Source organism: Glycine soja, chromosome 5 (assembly GCF_004193775.1).
Source record: "Glycine soja cultivar W05 chromosome 5, ASM419377v2, whole genome shotgun sequence".
Taxonomy (NCBI): Eukaryota; Viridiplantae; Streptophyta; class Magnoliopsida; order Fabales; family Fabaceae; genus Glycine; species Glycine soja.
In genome coordinates this window covers 1,632,068-1,652,315 of record NC_041006.1, presented here as the reverse complement: position 1 = coordinate 1,652,315, position 20,248 = coordinate 1,632,068, and the positions used below count along the sequence as shown (strand labels likewise).

Sequence of the window (20,248 nt, the reverse complement as noted above, 5' to 3'; positions counted from 1 at the left end):
ATAAATTTTATGTTTTCGTTATATTTTTTTTGAAATTATAAAATATATAATTAATTATTTTCAATTATTTTAAAATAAATTATAAATAAATATTAGAATATGGATCCCTTTAATTTAAATAAATAATTTAAAATCTCAAAATAAAATCTATTGAAATAAAAAATATAAAAAAATCTTAAAAATAATATAATATTATGAAATCCTAAAAAAATATAATTAAGATCTCAAACTCAAATATTCTTACATATGTCCTAAGAATCTGAGTGGGCGAGCGCCTAGAAGAAACGGTGGGGACCAGTCTAAGTCTACTATGACAGAATAGTGTCTCTGCCCAATCATAACTAGACAACGTATTTGACAAAACCACGCAGGTTTTTCAAAACCACGTTTTAGATCCGATCAGCGGTTTCTCTATCCGAACATTTATTTATTTGTACAGTAAGTATAAGTAGTAAATATTCTAAATACTGACCAATGATATTTTCCTTAAAAAAAAAACCAGTTGTGGTATGTAATACATGCTAAAAAAAGCCTTGACTTCATAGTCCTTACCCTAATATTCCTCTTTCCTCTTCTTCTTCTTCTTTCTTTCTTCCGCCACTGCCGCAGAGCGTAGAAGGAAATCAAACAGCAGAGAGAGGGTAAAGCATACGTGGGTTAAATCCATGCGCATGAGTCGGAAGAATTTGTGTTAGCGGTGAGGAGATATATTGAGAATTAATATTTGATAGTGTATATATGGGGAGGGGAAGAGTGGAGTTGAAGAGGATCGAGAACAAGATCAATAGGCAAGTGACGTTCTCAAAGAGAAGGTCTGGTTTGCTGAAGAAAGCGCGCGAGATCTCTGTGCTGTGCGATGCTGATGTGGCTCTCATCGTCTTCTCCACCAAAGGCAAGCTTTTGGACTACTCCAACCAACCTTGGTACGTCCCTCCCCTAACTAATTCCCTCTCTTCTCTTCTTAATTTGCACTCAATCACTCATATATATGCATGTGCTGTCATTCCTTGTTTGTCAATGCTCTAATATTTGCTCTAGTTCATCACTTGTTTCATGTAATCTACACTACTCACTTTCTCATTAGGATTTCACCTTCTACTCTTCATATATCTCGTATAGTTTTATTCCTTGTCTTATTCTTCTAATTAAAGATTGTCAGCGTGCAGGAGCACATATGGGTTTATATTTCTTGTTTAGTTAGTTATACTTGATTTTTTGAAACGGAACCTTTACATGCCCATCAAGTGTGTACGAGTGAGGAAGTGTGTATTTGTAGGTATAAATTATTAGGTAATTTTGGGCAAAACTTATGTGCAATATCATAGACACAGTTGTTGTTATTCTCTAATTAGAATCAAGGTATTATTTCGGTAATATCTCGATAATACATCTAGACATTTAATAGATTTTTTTTTATCAGTGATAGAATTCTTTATTACTATACAAATTACCAAGATGAAAATTTTCAAATCTAATTAAAGAACAGTATCAACAACTCAACAGCACTTATAGTATTGCGTCTATATTTTGTTCCTAGTAATACTTAATTACATATGATATGGAGATTAGTTTTTCTTATAACAGGTTCAACCTCATTTACCAGAGGAAAAAAAAACTTAATTATAACAGCCTCAGATCAACTAATAATAAAAAGTAATATGAATACTAATATTAAATACTGTAGTTTTTTCCAAGACTTAAAACAAGGACTTAAAAGCCTTAAATATTTCAGCCGGCCCTGCCTAATCATTTCTCCTTTGGGACTGTTAATTTGAGTATATATGGTGTTGGTAAAGTCACTCAACTTGTTATTAAAAGAATCGGGCCCCAATAATTGAACCCTAACCAGTTAGTTAAAAAAAATCTGATATGGTGTAACTTGTTTAAAAAACTTAAGGACAAGTAATAATGCAATATAACTTTGTTATCTAACTTAGAGAAGTCGAATATTCTCCCTCGGGACCATATAGTAGTATTTTTTTTTATTATAATATTATTAGTATAAAATATTCATTAATTTTAATGATAATTAATTTTTATTAAAAAATTTAATTGATCACCTTTTATAAAAAGAAAACTTCTCAATTATTTTTTACTTCATCAACAAAACTCAAATTCAAAATTTTAAAATTCAACTATCATAGTCATAGTTTTAAATCTCAGAACATATAGTACGTAGTACCACTAACTTAGTGGTTGATAGCGTAGTAATTAATTTACATTTACCTGATTTGGTATTTTGAATGGAGGGGGAGGCATCTTCATCTGACATACCTAGGCACACCGTCTCTGAGTAAAGAGACTAATCACTGAAAACTGAAACGTGCCGTATTGCATTCAACATAGAAAAGTATGTAACAATACAAAACGCTGGTGTTAGTGCTACCAATCAAATTAGTACTCGAAAATTAATATCACGGTCAAGGATACTCAAAGAAGTTTGGATATAAGGGATGAAAAAGAGAGAAACCACAAAGACTATAATAGAATGCATGAAAAACATATTTTTCATTCATAGTCAAATAATTACATAGGAGAGAATATATATATATATATATTCTCTGTGCCTATAATTAAGGATAAGATTAAAAGGGAAATGACAGTAAATATGAAAACAAATACAATTGATAAAAAAAGCAAAACAGAAAATCAAAATATGTTCACAATGAGACAAAACAACAACTAGTCAATAGTCAACAGAGCATCTTAGGAGAGCTCAATTGTACCACTTGGTGGATGTGCGAATTTCTGATTTTGCTAATAGATACATTATACATTGTGCCAGGGAATGCAAGGATTCACTTCCTCCTATTTATTCCTTATTCCTTGCGATAATCTTATAACAATTTTTTGACCGGAAGGGGAAGAAATCACCAGTTCCTTTCTCTGTTTTCTCAATTAAGAGAAATTTTCTTTAAAAAACTTCTCCTTTTTACGTAGTTGCTTTAAACTTAACTTTACCTTTTACATTCCAAGTTACTTATATGTATATTGCTATTATTTTTTATGGGAGAAAAAGATAAATACTTATTCATCATTAGATTTTATTATAAATGTTTAAGATATTAAAACACACGTCATATGAATTTTTTAAACTCATGTAATTTTTTTTAAGTGCTTACATGGCTTTACAAGTTATAGAGATTTGCTTACTTATGCTCGTTTTTTAAGAAAGATTAAATTAGCAAGATGCACTTTGAATATATTTTAAGAAAATTTTTATTTATAGTTTGCTGATTCACTCATTTTACAAAATAAGTTGTGTAAGTTAACAAGTTTCATGAGTATTTATTAACATACATTCACTTATTTTTTTCAGAAAAATAAATCAATAAATGATATATTTTAAAAAATTTATAATTATAATTTATCAGCTTACCGTCTAAAAAAACAAGTAGGGCGTAAGACTGTAAGTTCAACGAATCTCACACACACATATATGCCGAGCAATTTGTGGGCTCGTGGCTCCTTAATGAGTAGAGAACTATAAAGCTGAGAACAGATAGACGAAGGAAGCACAAGGTGCATGCATGAACAAATTATCATTAAATTACACCATTCTATTCTATGCAATCTGATTAAAATTGTTGTTAACAAAAATATCTAATGTAAAATGTTAGAGTTTCTAGTATTAAAACTACCTCATTATAATTTAATCTATTCCAACATTTATTTTTATATTAATTCTTATAATCTTTCAACAAATTTATAATGGAAATAATTTTGTTGACAATTTTTCACCAAACCGTAAAAATTGGGACAGCTGTTATAATTCGTTTTTTTATCATACCTCTAGGCTCCAGGTTGGATATGGGTAAATATTGAAACAAAATATAGTAAAAAAAAATAGCGCGAGTCAATGCTATACAATACGTGATGCTTAAGCTATGTTGAAAAAAAAAAAAAGCTAAAAAATTAGCTCAATGTTGAAAAATTAATTGGTAGTTAAAAGTTGAAAAATTAATTTTTTAAATTATAAGTGTGTGATAAAATTAACTATTGAAGTAACTGAAAAGTGTAAAATGATTTAAAAATAATAAAATCATAATTTATTAAAAAAATAATAAGGAAATTGAATTAATGAATTGAGGATAAAAATAAAAAAAAAATATAAAAAGCTAGAAACCGAAAGCTAACGTTTTAAAATATTTTCTTTGTTTCATAACAATGTTAGAAATTATTAAAAAAAGACTTTTTACCGAATAAGCAAACAAGTTTTTCAACTAATAAAAAAAGTTAAAAATTAACAGAAATATCTTACCAAATAGTCATAATAGATACTCTCTCCGTCTTATCATAATCATCATGTAAGAAGAAAATTTTATATCAAAATAATTATTATTCTAGGTTTTCAATGTAACGTTGATTATATTTTTTTCACTTATATCTCTTATAATATCATGTATATGAACAACAAAAATTAAACATGAATTATGATAAGGTTAATTTTATAATATTATTATTCTATTTCATTTATTTATTGTAGGTTTGACAATTATAATGGGATGGAAGAGTAAGAAAAGCAAATCACTTAAAAGTCATTTTTATTTTGGTTCAATTTCAATTAACTTTGTTAAGATAGTTTAATTCAATTGATTAAATAAGATGTGTAAATTATTATAAACTCTATTATCCAGTTTTTCATTCATGTGATTTTCAAAAATATTTTAGTGCACAAAAATATATATAATTTTTTTAATGTGCTTTCAAATGATTTTGAGTAAAATCTTTTCTCTTTTAATTCAGGACACTCATTAGCATAACTCTAAATAATTTCCTTCCCATATATAAAACCTTTGCTCACTGCTAATTTAATTTCCCGAGTCAACAGTACGGAAAGAATTCTTGAACGGTATGAGAGGTATTCGTATGCGGAGAGGCAACTTGTTGGAGATGATCAACCACCAAATGTAAGCCTTCAATTTCTTCTGGATGAACTTTAAACCTTTTCTTTTTATGCTTTATTGATGTAAATTGGCCCTTTACTTTCTCTAAACCCTCCCAGTGGAGGGTGATTTGATCATTTGTCCCTACTTAATTAGTTTAACATATTTTACTAGCTAAACCAACTTATATACATTCACTTTTGAGTTATTTATTTTATGCCAAAATTCTTAATTTGGTTCTTCAAAGTTACAGGTGTCATTATATTGGTTTTCTAAAATAAATCCTCACAAATTAATCCCTTGAGTTAAGTCATCACTTCCTAAAGATTTTATCACCAAATTAAAGATGTGATATGTCCCCAAAATAATCTCTAGAATATTCTTTACATTATAGCTGAATTAGTCTTGGATAAAAGTGAAGACGATGGCAGTTTAGATTTTTGGTTAACTAATTTAGTAGCAAATTTCCAATTCATCAACTTCAAATCCTCTTTTCTACAAAGTTTCCTTGACATGGTATAATTTCGAGTGACATTTCCTTGACAAGACATACATCCATGCACAATTGCACGTTTTCCAAACATGTCCGTCCCAAGGACAAATAAAGTCGCTAAAATAATTTGTTACTTGCCCATTAGCTTTATTTTTCTAGTCTATGGATAATTAAGGAATGTTATTGTTATTTTCATATCTTTTAATGTTTAAGATTATTATACAGATTAAAAAATGAAATTAATAAATTGTTATATTTAAGTTAAAATATTCTTATTTAATATCTTGATCTTTAATAACATCATTATTAATTACTAATGAATATTAAATAAGAGTATATTTGAGAAAAAAATATTAAATAAACTTTGAAAGTTTAAAACATTAAAAAGATACGGAAAAGAGACAGGACTTGCTACTGTTACAGTAGATTAGACGCGTTAGAATACTGATTTAATTATCTGCATGCACTGTTAGGAAAACTGGGTTATAGAACATGAAAAGCTCAAGGCTAGGGTGGAGGTACTACAGAGAAATCAAAGGTATTAATATATTATGGGCTAGAGCTACTTGTGTTTGTTGTGTAATAAAATATGCAATGACAGGTTTACTGCTTTGTTTCAGGAATTTTATGGGAGAAGATCTGGACAGCTTAAATCTTAGAGGACTTCAGAGTTTGGAGCAACAACTTGATTCCGCTCTCAAACACATTAGATCACGAAAGGTAAAACTACATGTGCAACCAAGAGTGTTTTGGTGATGTCATTAAACAAATATGACATTATAAGTTTGGTTTAATTACCTTTTTATCCTTAAGTTGCAATAATTTTCTTTTTTATTTCTATAGTTTAAAATATCTTATTTTCTTTCTTATAGTAGTAATTTTTTATTTTTTTATTAGTTCTTATCTTCTAAAGTTGACTAACGTCGGTTGAAATGAACTTAGATTAAGGTTTTTGTTGTCAATTGTTGAATAACGTGAATGTGATATTTCTTATTTAATCCATGTTTACCTCAAACGGTATTAGGCAACTTTAGACGATGAGTACGGAAAGATAAAAAAAAATTGCAAATATAACAACAAAAATGAAATGTTATAAACTATATATAAGAATTAAATGGGAAGGTTACTGCAACTCTAGGTGTTACATAGGTTATTAAACCTGCAAGTTTTAACTTGTACATTTCAATAATAGAGGTGTAGAATATATCCAAATTATAAATAAGGGCAACAAAATCCTAAATTACAGCAAGATATCCTCTTAATAGTCTGTGAATCTCTCCTGATACGACTTGACCATGATTTCTTAAATGTGTACAGAATTTTTAAATACTGCATGCATGAATATGGCTTGATCAATGATTTTTCTAAATACTTGCAAATATACATGACCATATGAGATTCTCTTATAAGTTAGTGTATGAAGATTTTAAATGCCTAACTTACTCAATTGATGATTAATTGTTATTTGACGAGCTTTGGTTAAGGAAATATAGAGTTTTTTTCAATAAACTCTCAAAAGCATTTTTAACCCTGTATCCAAAGTCTTTCATAGGAACTTTTATCTATATGTATAATGGATGGGTGCCATTTATCAAGTATCTTGCAATAAGGATAGATTCATCCCAATATTGAATTAGTACGTAGCTTAGCTTGAAAATGAAAAGTTTAAGCAACATTAAAAAAAAAACAATGATACACAAACATTTATTTATTTTAATTGAACACCCAATCAACACTTTTAATTTATTTTTATTTTTTTCTTTCTATCACATCATAAATTCTATAATATCTATATTTTTTTTCTATTTTTCTTTCTCTCTAGGTGTATTATAATATATTGAGTATCTACAAAAATTATTCGAAAAAAAAAATTATGTTTTCTTTTGAACAATTATTCTGTTGCAGGGTGTGAATCATGAAGGTTTGATGAAACATTCTATTTTAACAAAATAGGTCTTAAAGACCTTGAATTTAGTAACATTGTCACTTCTCTCAATTTTAACTTTTCTATTTACTCAACATAACAAAAAAATTCGTGAGTCTTCTTAACTTGACTCTTTACTGCGATTGAATATAATCATATGATGAGAAAATCTCCCACAATGGTCAAGTGGGGAACACCCCAAGAGTGAACACGAAAAGGACCCTACTCATCATAATGCATTAAATTAAAAGGCTTATTGGCTTTGTTCTTATTACGAATAAATGCATCTCTTGTTTGGTTAGCTCTTTAGCACATATCACAAATTCGCTTATATGTCTTCCCTCACCAACATAAGCGCTAGGAAGTAATTAAACGAAGTATTTGATCTAAAGGATGTCCTATACATGCCATTGCCGCATGGTAAAGGAATCAACTCCACTTGTTTTACATGCATATATGCACAATGGTCACTGCGTGAGAATGATAGACCTCATTTTTTTACTCACCCACGTCAATCACTCCTCGAATTATGGTCCTATTTCCCTCATAATTTGTACAAAAGGTGATTTCCCAATGTGAGTCATGTATCAATTGGGAGACAAAAATAAGATACAAGTTTAAATAGGAACATGTATAACATGTTTAAGAATTAAGACCATGCCTTCCCCAAAAGTTATTGTTCCATTAATTCTTATTTGCAACTGCATTTCTTCCCTTAGATAGCCTAATAGGACAAGACAAGATATTTTAACTATTTACTTGTAAAAAGTTCTTGTAGCTATTACACAACTTAAGAAAGGACCCACACTTATCTGTGACTCCCTTTGTATCGTGTGTGCTTGCTGGATTTGTACAGCATTCACAGTGTAATGAAATTTCTCTTTCTCCCATTTTAGTGCTAATTCTTGTGTGGTGCTGCATGTATAGTCAAAGGTGTCTCCACTTCCCTTCTTACCATTCATTATATGATAACGCGATGATCAAGTTGTCGTGTTGGTTTGATACCAAAACAAGCATAGTTGTAATATTTTTTCAGTATCTTTTAACTGTGTCACCTCATTTTATGGGATAAGGTTTTGTTGTTTGTTTATTTTCTTCGTACCTTTCAATAATAATGGTTTAAAATAGATACAAACCGTAATTAATGATAACAAACTCTTAAAATTACTAGGAATCTCCTAATTGTTTGTGCCTAAAATCTCCTCATATGACTTGATTGTTATTTCCTAAATATCTACAAGTATATAATTACATGAAATTCACCTAATATAATTTGAAATGAATTGAATGTCATTGTAATTCTGGGTGTTAACGTGCAGAACCAAGCCATGAATGAATCTATTTCTGAGCTTCAGAAAAAGGTGAGTCTTTCTTGCCCTTGCATAAATGATAGTGAACAATGTTTCTTTTTCTCCTTCCCTTAAAAGAAGGGTGAACGATTGGCTTGAAACTAGTACACACATGTTCCAACCAAAAAAGGTATGAATTAATTCTCTACATTTTCAAGGAGTTTCTTGAGAATGTACTATTTTCTAAATTTCTGAGAATGAACACTGGCTAATCATTGTTTTTGTGAGAATTGTAAATTGCTGAATATCAATTGATACATATCTTTCTAACATTAATTTTCAGTAACAATATGCACACATTGTTTTCATTGACCAAAAGTTTTGGATCAGCTGCCTTCGGTATAAATGATGATTTAGTATTTCATCATGCAGGATAGGACACTCCGTGAACACAACAACTTGCTCTCCAAGAAGGTAATGACCATTTTGTTTTATAACAACTCATTCAGTTTGTGCAATTTGGATTTCAAAAATCTTACCGTACACAACAACATGGTTTGAGTGAAAAACAGATAAAGGAAAAAGAGAAGGAGCTGACCCCACAAGAGCAAGAAGGACTGCAAAATAACATGGATGTGAGCTCTGTCCTTGTAACTCAACCACTGGAGTCCCTGACTATTGGGTTAGTATCTTTTTGTGATGTATAACTGAAATGCTCCAAACTCTATTCTTAAGAGTGTGTGTGAGTATATTCATGAATTGTTACCGTGTATGTGCATATGCATGATTTCATTTTAACCTTCCATCTTGTGCTACTTTGTGTATATACCACCTCAAGTTGGATGCATGAAACCAATGAATAGGATGAATGCTGAATTTTTTACTCTTCTTTTTTAGAGTCTTCAATTTATATTGGTATTTCTTTCTTTCTTTCTTTCTTTTTTCCCTCATCATATATCATTATGACTTTATAGTTTTAACCCATTTATGAGGATATAAATAAATGAAATGTAAAAACCCAAATGAGTGTGCCTGGCTGGTTATCTCGTTATCTTTAATTTATTTATTCTGTTTTGTAATACACCACCTCTATACACTTATTAAGAAACATTATTTCCTTTTAATAATTGCTATGGAAAATGATAAATTTCCACCCCATAAAGTACATACATGAAAAGAAAAAAGAGATAGAGAAAAAGAAAAAGAAGAGTGATGAGAAATAGAGATGAAAATAAGATAAAAGAGTGGGTGTATCATAATAGTAATAAATAATAAACTCATTTCTATTCTAAAGTGTCAAGTGATATTTAATACTTACAAGGGGGTAATGAAACGTAGAGGAAAAGTCAAGTCAACCAAATAAATGGTATTAGTTAATTAATCTCAATTTGAAGTAGATATAAGATGAAATGGATAGTTAAAAGAGAGAGAAAAAAAAAGGAAAAAAGGTTACAAGTTGAATTCATTTTGCTAACAAAACTAGTATTTTAACAAATTAATAGTTGTTAACATCCACCTGATTAGTTGATCTCTGGTTTTTGAATTTGCAACTAATAATACTAATTAAGTGATCACCTAAATGACTTGATGCAGAGGCTCCCCAGAAGTCAAATCTAATGAAGAAACTCCAACCTCATGTCGACCTAAAACCATTCTTCCCCCTTTGATGCCTCTTCCTACAAATGAATAGAAGCCTATTCTTGTTAAATACGAATACCACTTGTACAAAGGCTAGCTATATACATCATCAGAGGCATTTGACGGTGACTATACCACCTGGATTGTATTTAATGCTGCTAGGTATATTAAATGATCTACATATAAAATGATACTGATATAAAATTGAGTTTGAATAAAGGTTGAAGTTTTGACTTATATCCAAATGTCTAATTCATGACGTGTTTTTCTTTCACTTCTGCATAAATTCTTCAAAACACTTTATTATTTAGTAGGTTTAAATATGTTAGTGATTTTTAATATATACTTAAATTTTAATTTTATTTAGATATTTTTTTTTATTTCCTAATATTTGAAATTTTTTTGTTTATGTTTCTATCGTTAGTAGGATTTGTTAACTGTTAACGTATTCGTTAATTTGATACGTCAATTGTGTTATGTCATGTAATGAAATATGTATAATTTTTTAGTTATTTAATAAAGCTCATTTTCTGATGATAAAAAACCATAAAAAATACTTAAAAAATTTGTTTGAAATATATTAAATTATTTGTGGCAGCTTGTAACCCCTAAAAATTGATTTTCTCTATCATGGTAAACACACAAAATTCAGGCCCAGATCGAGCTCAACAACACCGAATCAAGTTTAATATATTCAATTTTTTATATTTTTTATCAGCACATGTTAATTTTTAGTATTGTTAATATTTTTTGTTAGCGGAAAATTTGAACTGACAGCATCTCCATGTTTTTTTACATTCTGATCCAATCACAAAGGAATTGTTATATTTTGTGTGTTTGGGTGTGTTTTGCAAAATTTATTGTAGGTAATCACACTATCACTTTTATAATTCATTTTATTAAAATCTAATGGTGGTAATAAATTACTAATCTTATTCATTAGATTCTAAGAATTTTTTTATCAACAAATATTAATTATTAATTTGTTAGCTTCCATCCATATATATATATATTTCCTTAAATCATTGTCTATTGCTAAGAAAGCATTACAAAAATGTAAAGAAAGCTAACAAAATTTAGGATGTATTGGAGATGTAGAAAAAAAAAAAAAGTAAAATATTGATTTTAAAATCCTCCATTACAACTGTAACCTCTTGTCTTCATTGGGTTGATCCCAATGTGTCGACCAGGTCTAGCCCAACAGACCATGGACCGATCATTACCGATAGATCGCGCTTAGTATTATCTTATCATGTATTAAATATATTTTAACAACATGTCTTGTCCCAATTATATATTAAAGATATAATCATATATTTACTTGATTATATCTTATTTTTATGATTTATGGAGATAAATTATAATTAATTAGAGAATTTTATATAAATCACGTCTTATCGAAAATAACAATAAGAACATAATACACTTTTATAGTTTAGTGTAAGAGATCTTTAACCTTAGGAGAAATCCTGTCTCGAAACAAACAACCATTAAAAAAAGAAAACCAAAATTGTAGCAATTAGAAACCTAATAAAAATAGGAAATTATGACAAAAGAATAAGATTAGAACAGAAGAAAGAAAATAAGAAAACAGCAAAAAGAAAGTGCTGGATATACTTAAGATTTTTATATTTGCACATCAAAATTCTGACATTTTAATAAATAAAAAAAAGACCTGTACTCTTTAAATAATATGAAAGAGATGAATAATTATTTTAATATAATATATTATTATGACTGGGGCCCTACCATTAAGGTGATTGTGGTTCAGCTTCGTGAGCAAACTTGAAAGTTGAAAAGGCTTGTAACGGTTACGCGCCTTTTCGGACCGAACGCACCGTTTTATTGGTTTATGTTCTTCAACGGGAGAAAGTTGTGTCCATTGTTTCCTTCCTCCTATATAAGGTTGACCACTTCAATTTCAAGATCTTTCAAACGCAACACACAGTGAAACGCGCCCTTTCCATTCTACAGGTTAGTTTCTCTCCCTCTCTCTCTGAGAATAACAGCATATATAGTATTTTTATCTTTTATTAATTTTTTGGTGCTTGCAATTTATAACACATAGTTTTGTGAAATGCATTTTTCACTTTGACACTTTGTGATTGATACGTGCATTCGCACAGAAGAAGTGAAAATTAGTCTTTGGGTTTTTTTTTTTTTTTCATTTGTGTTTCATTCACTCATTCAATATCTATCTTAAAATTTCAATTTGAGTCTAACTTAATCTTATAAAATTAACTTATAAAATAAAATTTATTTCTTTATATATTATTTCAACTCTATCAATGTGGGATCTCGAACAATTTTTTGCTGCTTGACTTGAAATTTCGTACATTCGTGTTTCGTCTCAAACTTTAAGGGCCCTTTTCATCTTTTTGGTTTTCATTCGGGCAGTTTCTACTTGTCGTTTTTTGATATTGCCGCGGCAAAACGGTGCCACAGTTGAGCGATATTAATTTACTAGTTATTTAGCCATCAAATTCAAAATCCAGATTCTAAATTCACGTTTATGCATGATAGCATAAAAAGATACGAAATATTTCTTCTTAACAATTTCTTTTTTTATTTATTTGGTTTTGTTTGGAAATCCTTTTGATACCATTTTATGTAATTCAATAGTTGTCGCTGTATAGCAGTCACTTTATTTTAATTGAAAAGAATTATGTAACGGGTGTTTGAGGTTGGATGCTTTCACAGTTTTGTTTTTTTATCTTCCTTTCTATTTTTTATTATTATTATTTAGAAATACTAAATTCGGTCCTATATTTACGTAAAGAATGATAATTGATTGATACGATCCCTTTCATGTGAAGTTGTAAAATATTTTAATGGATTATTTGAAATCCAAAATTGTGATTTACGATAGTGACTTGTTCAGGAAAATAAGGAAAGTTTTCTCATAACCACTTTTTTTTGTCTAATTTGGTAAAATTAGCTGAAAATTAGTGGGTATAAAATTTTAGTAAAAAAAAAAAAGATGAAATATGTTGTTAACTAGCTTTTATATTTCTTGGTTCCCAAGTTTCTCTTTCCTTATATATCCCTTTCAAGCATTAACCCAAATCTTAAATTATTGACACACACTATTAAAAATCGAGGATCTGCCGAGGTAGACTTTCCTTACAAGTTTTTATTCTGTCTCTCTCTGAATTTAATTGTGATTTGTGAAGTGCATATACTGCATACTACCCGGCATGGAGATTTGTGTTTTTGTTTTCCGCGTTAAAAAAGAAGGAAAGAGAATAAGTGGGTATCAATAATGTTTATAGTTTTGCTTCTGCTACAATTAGAAAACCACGATAAGATTTAATTAGCCATCTTCACTCTCTTCCCCGAAGTTAACGTTTTCAAAACTCAAAAGGGCACGATGGAACATGGGTTGATTGGTTTACTTGCCCCAGTTGATTACTTTAGGTTCGAGACATCCAACCAATGGGTCTAAGGTCTAAGGGGTTTTGGCATAGAAAACCAAACCAGTAATCCCTTTGTCTTCAAAGAATCAAAAGACTGGGTGTTGTCCAGAAAAAAAGAACAAATAATTATTTGCAATTAAATCAAAACTGAATGTAAATATTTAGGAGTGTGAATTATATTGAAAACCAATCGTCATAATTCCCAGTGTACCGTTACACCCTTTATAATATAAGCAGCCAACCAGAAATTATTCATATTCATTCTTGTCCCAAACAAACATTTTGATTTTGTAGTCCTCTACTGAAAAACAACCTTTTGCTTTGTTGGTCAAATTTATATCTTAATTTCCACATGCGAAGCATATATGGCATGCTTCAGCTTCTCAATTTATTTCTTATTCTGGGTTTCGTCCTTTATTTTTTCAGTGATTGTGTGGAACATGATCTCCATAAGTTATGAAACATATAGTTTATGGTAGCAAAAGTTGATTAATTTTATGGTGTGTTTGATAATGCAGGCTTGGTCATTGCAGAACTTGGACATAAAATTCTGATAAATTTCTCAAATGGATCACAGGAGTCGACTTCTTGTTTTAATTTTATTCTCATTCTTATTAAGAGGTGAGTCATGGGGTTGGTTTTCATCATCTAAGGAGACTCCCTCTGGTGACAAGACTCAAGCAGGCAATTTTAAAGGTTCTAGTGCTGAGTTCTCTGTTGATTCCTTCAACGACCATAAGGGAGTGAAGTTAATACAAAATGCTAAGAAGAAAATGATTAGCTCAAACTCGTGTTGGCAAAATGCTTACCAACATCTTTTTGCTGGATGTTCTGAAATCTTGGCTATTGATGAGAAGAGGTCTAGATTGGCTTGGCACCTAAGTGATTGCTTTCAGAGGGATTCTGGCAGGTCTCCTTTTCCCCATTGTGAACCCAAATCTTCCATTGCTGTTTGCTCAAGATCCTTAGATGACCTTGCCCATAAGGTTTACCTTGAATTCTACCTCGAAACCAACACCATTTGTTATCAGTTGCAGTTAAGTGCAATTTCTTTTCCCAATTCATATTTCTTTTCTTATTTGTGTTCTTTTCTTTTTATTTTGATTTGTTTGTCTCAACATGACTAATGTTTTATATACTTTTTTAGGGCACACGCATTCAAATATGAAACTGAGAGACTTGTGACTGAATTAAAAACTTCAGCCCAGTATGTCGAGGACAAGCTAGATAGCATTGAAGAGAAATCAGAACATCTATTACAAGGCTCAAGACAGATTCATGATTCTCTTAATTCACTTGATAGCCACACAAAACAAGTAGCTCAAACTGCTAAAAATCTGGAAGGTCACATTGATTCTGTATTAACACATTCGAGGAGTGTTTACGAGCAAACTACAAAAATTGCACTATCACAGATACAATTAAAAGAAGGGCAAGAGAATATGAAGAGAAGCTTGGAGGATGGGGTAGCAATGCTCAAAGACTCTTACAATTATTTGGGCAAAGAAATTGAAAAATTAAGAAATGAAGCCATTGAGATTGAGAATGAGGTAATTAAAGTTGGAGATGCTATGTCATCAAGGATGGACAACCTGCAAAGCAAAGCTGAAGATATTGGGAATATGGCTGGGATTTCCTTAGATAAGCAGCAACAACTCTTAGACGGACAATCCACAGCGCTTGAGGGCCTAAACTCATTGACTGAGTTTCAATCCAAAGCACTAGAAGAGAGCAGGTAGATAAGTTAACTCTCAAAATATTTGAATTCAGAAATTATATTTGAATAAAATGTTGAGCTCGTTGATGTATTGCAGGAAAACCCTACAATATTTTGCTGAATATGGGCATAGACAACATGAAGAGCTTATTCAGCGTCAACAACAAATTCAAGGATTTCATGATCGTTTAATGGAAAACTCAAGGGAAATATTGTCTTCTCAGGTTTAGAATTTCTTGTAGACTATTGGTTTTATATAAATGAATTCTTAATGAATTTTTAACAAGGAATTTCTATTTCTACTTTACAGGAATCTTTTGAATCAAAGCAGGCTTCCATGTTTGTTGTTTTAGACAGGATTTTTGCTTTGCAAAATACCTTGTTACTTGAATCAAGAATGATCAAAGCTTTCTTCGTTTATTCCATTTTAATCTTTGTCATCTTCATGTTGACAAGTACGAAGCAAACATACAATATCAGGCCATTCCTATATATTGGTATGTATACCAATTAGTGCTTTCAGTTTATAAACCTCTAATTAATTGTTTGACTAAATATCATTGGCTTTTTACAGAGCTCTGTGCTACTCTCTTTGCGGAAGTACTCATTATCCGTTTAACAAGTGATAACATTGAGCACCAAACCTCGATAATAAACATTGCCCGATTATTTTTCATGGTAACAGCTTTAGTTCAACTTCTACATGCCATTTTCACATACAAGTAAGTGTACAAATATTAGAAGTTGGCTATTCAAATGTAAATTTTATATCTTAAAGAATTTCTTGTTAATCATGCAGGAATTATGAGACCTTGAACCATCAAATGCTGTTAACTCTGATAAACAAGGTTAACAGCATGCAAAAAGAAAAGGAGTTGTCATGGGACTTGGATACTACTGATTATGAGGATTGGTCTGAATGGATAGATGCCGATTTACCCGATGATGTGAATTACCTTGATGATCCTGACTATATGCTTCCACAAGTAGTTGCAGAGAATTCAATCACAGTTACAAAAAATTATAATCTACGTAATCACAATCTTTTTCATTGATTGTTACCACCCCAATACTAATTTAGTAATTAGAATTTTGATGTCATCAGTGCATGTCACTTTATTCTGTTAACTAGTTTCATGATTTTGGATTATGTACGTACTATTGTATGTGTAACTTGTTATTTCACTACATATGAAGTTTGGTATATATAGTGGGGAGATACTAATATACGTAAATATAAATATAGTTGGCAACTTATGATGACTTAAATCTATGTACCAGAATTAGTTGTGGTTAAGGGCAGTTGACTTCTCAGAATTTTTGCTAAAATTATGCACCTTCAGTCTGATGGTAGATTTTGCAAGTTTTATCTAAGTTCTTTATCAGATACACTCGTCAAATTTGTGGAACTTAAGTTCAAAACCTACACCAACATCAAATTTGTAAATTTCTATTTTTTTGCAACCTGCTGCTGCATCCAGAAATTATACAATGATTTCTCCTCTAAAGTTTCCTCCTCATCTCTCTACCTCAGCATCCCCTAATCAGTTACAGTTTTCATTGAACCAAAGTTCATTTCTTATAATTAATCAGTTACAGTTAAATTCTATTTTTCGTAAGTTTACTAGCGACTAAATTGATAAAAACTATAATTAATGGAAATTGACTTATAAATTATCATACATAATACTTACAGTAACATACGTGAAACTGATATGTATCTCTTTTTACAATCACTCTGCTCTTCTCGAAACTGATTGGGAATAGCAGTTCCAAAAGATGGCTTATCTTGTTACAATTCATGACTTATCTATTCCAATTTTCAAACACTCGGTTGGCTTAAGGGTGTTTCTGATGGCGGCATTAATTAAGGGTGTTTGATGAAGGATCTTTTGAATTAATAACAACATGCTTTGCAACCATCTATCTACAAGTTGAGTCTTTCTACTGATTTGGTAGAGGGTTTAGATCCACAATCTCTAATACCTGCAACAAGCCTAGAAAACTCTTGCACCATTAGAGCCTCTTGTAGGAGCTTATTGGCCTCATGAACTTCCTCCGGTCTCACATTCCACCCGATGTAAAGATCAACAAACTTAGCACCGTATGGGACTATGAAGTCCCTGAGATGCAGAGAGCCATTGGAACCACACATGGCCAGGTCCATGGAAGTGTGGGAAAGAAAGGAGCAGTTAATGGTTGCAAGTGTTTTTGGTTTGGTTGATCCCACAGCAAAGAGGCTGTGATGGACATGTTGACTCCGGCGTCGTTTCTCGTGGAATCAGGAAGAGCAGTGACAGAGATTGCTAGTTTGTATCCCTTTGCCCACAAGGAAGCACCAATGCAGTACCATGCCAAGTCACCAAGTGCACCAAGACCATCCAACTCTGGCTTTGCTCTCTAGGAATTCAGGTGTTGCTGGCATTGTTAATGTGCTGTGGATCTTCAAAACATTGCAAATTATAAATGTGTGTGAGACTTAAATATATTTTTCATATCCGTAATATATTCATTTTTCAATTTGTTATATGATATTTTTAATTTTTTATTTTTAATATTTGTACTAGTTTAAATCTATTAAGTGATAAGGTGATATTTTATTAGCTTGTGATGTCATAAGTCATAAGAAGTATTGTTTTGTCAACTTTATGTATAGTTGCACAACTGAGTCATGAAGTGGCTCACAAGTAGTCCTTTTAATCTTCCTTTTTGCTTCTTGTATGCAGGATACATTTATGGATCTCAAAACGATATGATACATTTGAAAACTTAGTGTTTGTTTTACTTGGTAGGTACTGTGCAATTTACCTTCTCATCTTACTGGAAGCATGCAAGGACTATAATTATTATAGCAGAGAGGTTTCCAGCTTCGTGCTATCTAGGTTTCATTCTTAATGCAGTTGTTCTATGTATCCAATTATTTATTTTTCCCCCTTTTTCAGGAGGCAGCAGGGGGAATTCGAATTTGTGCAGAGCTTGGAACACATCAGTTGAAGCCTTTTGTCAATAGTATCTCGTTTGTTCCATAATTTGCAATATTATTAATAATTTCACAATTAAGATATTTTTTGTCCTTTTTAGGAATATTGTCAGAACTCGGTATTTTGATAAAAATCCAAGTCCACTTAATGAAAAAGCGCATGATATTGCAATTTCTGCTCTAGGAAGTATTTGTGAATTCCATCGTGAAAGCATTGATGGCTCTAGGGTAATATTTTTCTTCTGTCTATTGTCATCTTTAGAGGTTACGCTATTTCTTAGCCTTTTGTTCAATTTTTTTTGTCAGAAAATAATTCAGTATAATCTCTAATAAAACTAAACTTAGCAATTTTATTCACTAATTGTTTATACAATCCAAACTTAATTAAGATTTTATGATCCCAACTAATCCCATTTTTTATATGTTAGAGTTGACATTACAAATCTAGAATTAAAATTTCCATTCTAAGTTTTTTTTTTTTTTTCTACTTAGTAGACTGCATTCACCTGTTATGTATAAATACTCTCCCTGCAGAACATACAAAGTTCTTTTCAAGTTCTGACTACGACGTGAGTCAGCAATTCCACTTGTTAGCTGGGAGGGCCTAGATTGCTTACGTGATGTCTGTATTCTGAAATTTGATTTCAGTTGTATCGTACTCAAATTATGTATAATAAATATTACTTATCGCTTGTACCTTTTAACATAATTTATGAATTTCTTACGTGGTTAATACTCTAGGCATTACGAAATAAAGAAGGGTGAGTGAGAAATGAATAAGCTTAGCACACAGATTTCACTACTGGTCTGCGACCATTTTTATGTTTAGCCAGAACTAAGCTTACTGATTTCAAGATGATGATGTATCTGAATCTGATCAAGTTATGTTTGTTCAATTGGTGACCGCTGACCATATACAAAATAAGGAAAAGAAAGTACTATTTTTTTTAACCTTTTATACTTGCATATGGTTCCTGCCTGGTTAAGTTTTTTGCCACTTAGAAATGATTTGATTGAAGCCAAACTTATGCATGACAGCTTTCTTTAGTGGTTGCAAGGTGAGGAAGTATAAAAGGTTTATTTTTGGTTAAATTAATTTTTTTTCTCTAATTTATTTATTACGTAAGTTTGATGTAGTTTTCTAAGTTTTTAAATTGATTCAAATTTAATTCTTTTGTTTAAATTAAATTAATCATGTTAGAGAATCTGTATTTTCTAACAGTTTAAAATCATTTGATGATAATTTTAAATCAATATAATTTCTTAATACCATTGATTTAATTTAGATGCTAGGACCAAATTGAACACCCACAAAAATTAAAAGATCAAATTAAATTTAAAATATAAATTAGAGGTTAAAAAATTAATTTAACTTTTTTTTTTGAAATATTAGCTTTCAATACAAGCAGGTTTGATTAACGAAATGCTTTAATTTTCAGATTTGATAAGGACCTTTTAGGAGCTGATAGTCAAAACTTTATCAACATTATTTTGGTGCTTCTTGAGGTGAGTTATCCACGTTTATATACCTATTTGTCCGATTTCATTATTTCTTTATTGTCTGCCAATTTTGAGATGTTTACACGCTTGAAAGGTATCGATTTTACTTTGCATTCTTGTTTAAAGAATATCTAGGACATTGAAAATCAATTAGATTACCATGACTCATTTACGCCACAGAAAGTCCATCATTTTTGGGTTTCATTTTGATGTCCTTTTCATAGTCTCCACATCAAGCAGAGATGAATTGATTTTTATGCTGCTTGAATCAAGGAAGTTTACAAAGATTGCAGTTACATTCTCGTGTAGACAAATGTTGTAAGTTCATAATTTCATGCATTGCCCTATGGAATAACATTTGGCATCCATAAACAAGCATGGATATAGTAAGGTTGCTGCTTGTGA

At 30.6% G+C, this 20,248-nt stretch overlaps 2 protein-coding genes and 1 pseudogene across 5 annotated transcripts; 2 read left to right on the top strand and 1 right to left on the bottom strand.

Annotated features, from left to right (window-relative positions):
* The first annotated feature begins 509 nt into the window (after nt 1-509).
* LOC114411783 (truncated transcription factor CAULIFLOWER A-like) lies at nt 510-10,469 on the top strand. Of its 2 annotated transcripts, XM_028375474.1 has the most exons (8): nt 512-923; nt 4,832-4,910; nt 5,853-5,917; nt 6,000-6,099; nt 8,623-8,664; nt 9,025-9,066; nt 9,165-9,274; nt 10,186-10,469. In XM_028375474.1, exons 1-8 carry the CDS (start codon nt 739-741, stop codon nt 10,280-10,282), a joined length of 720 nt encoding a protein of 239 aa, XP_028231275.1. In that variant the 5' UTR covers nt 512-738; the 3' UTR covers nt 10,283-10,469. The 2 variants fall into 2 exon arrangements, with proteins under 2 accessions (XP_028231276.1, XP_028231275.1); XM_028375475.1 differs by lacking the exons at nt 4,832-4,910; nt 5,853-5,917 and having other exon boundaries at nt 510-923.
* Nucleotides 10,470-11,916: 1,447 nt separating this feature from the next.
* LOC114411781 (protein GAMETE EXPRESSED 1-like) lies at nt 11,917-16,504 on the top strand. 3 transcript variants are annotated; one of them, XM_028375471.1, is made up of 7 exons: nt 11,917-12,204; nt 14,165-14,682; nt 14,794-15,381; nt 15,461-15,587; nt 15,674-15,860; nt 15,938-16,085; nt 16,163-16,504. In XM_028375471.1, exons 2-7 carry the CDS (start codon nt 14,213-14,215, stop codon nt 16,416-16,418), a joined length of 1,776 nt encoding a protein of 591 aa, XP_028231272.1. In that variant the 5' UTR covers nt 11,917-12,204; nt 14,165-14,212; the 3' UTR covers nt 16,419-16,504. The 3 variants fall into 3 exon arrangements, with proteins under 3 accessions (XP_028231272.1, XP_028231273.1, XP_028231274.1); XM_028375472.1 differs by lacking the exon at nt 11,917-12,204 and adding an exon at nt 13,313-13,342; XM_028375473.1 differs by lacking the exon at nt 11,917-12,204 and having other exon boundaries at nt 13,610-14,682.
* Nucleotides 16,505-17,282: 778 nt separating this feature from the next.
* Nucleotides 17,283-20,012, bottom strand: LOC114413776 (annotated as a pseudogene).
* Between the last annotated feature and the right edge of the window lie 236 nt (nt 20,013-20,248).

What these genes read in the sequence shown, in the direction of transcription:
- LOC114411781 (XM_028375471.1), top strand. Translation starts at nt 14,213, where the DNA reads ATGGATCACAGGAGTCGACTTCTTGTTTTAATTTTATTCTCATTCTTA. An exon ending in AAAGCACTAGAAGAGAGCAG is followed by an intron (nt 15,382 to 15,460) that starts GTAGATAAGTTA and finishes GATGTATTGCAG; the next exon opens with GAAAACCCTACAATATTTTG. An exon ending in CATGCCATTTTCACATACAA is followed by an intron (nt 16,086 to 16,162) that starts GTAAGTGTACAA and finishes TTAATCATGCAG; the next exon opens with GAATTATGAGACCTTGAACC.
- LOC114411783 (XM_028375474.1), top strand. Translation starts at nt 739, where the DNA reads ATGGGGAGGGGAAGAGTGGAGTTGAAGAGGATCGAGAACAAGATCAAT. An exon ending in GAGATGATCAACCACCAAAT is followed by an intron (nt 4,911 to 5,852) that starts GTAAGCCTTCAA and finishes ATGCACTGTTAG; the next exon opens with GAAAACTGGGTTATAGAACA. An exon ending in ACAACTTGCTCTCCAAGAAG is followed by an intron (nt 9,067 to 9,164) that starts GTAATGACCATT and finishes AGTGAAAAACAG; the next exon opens with ATAAAGGAAAAAGAGAAGGA.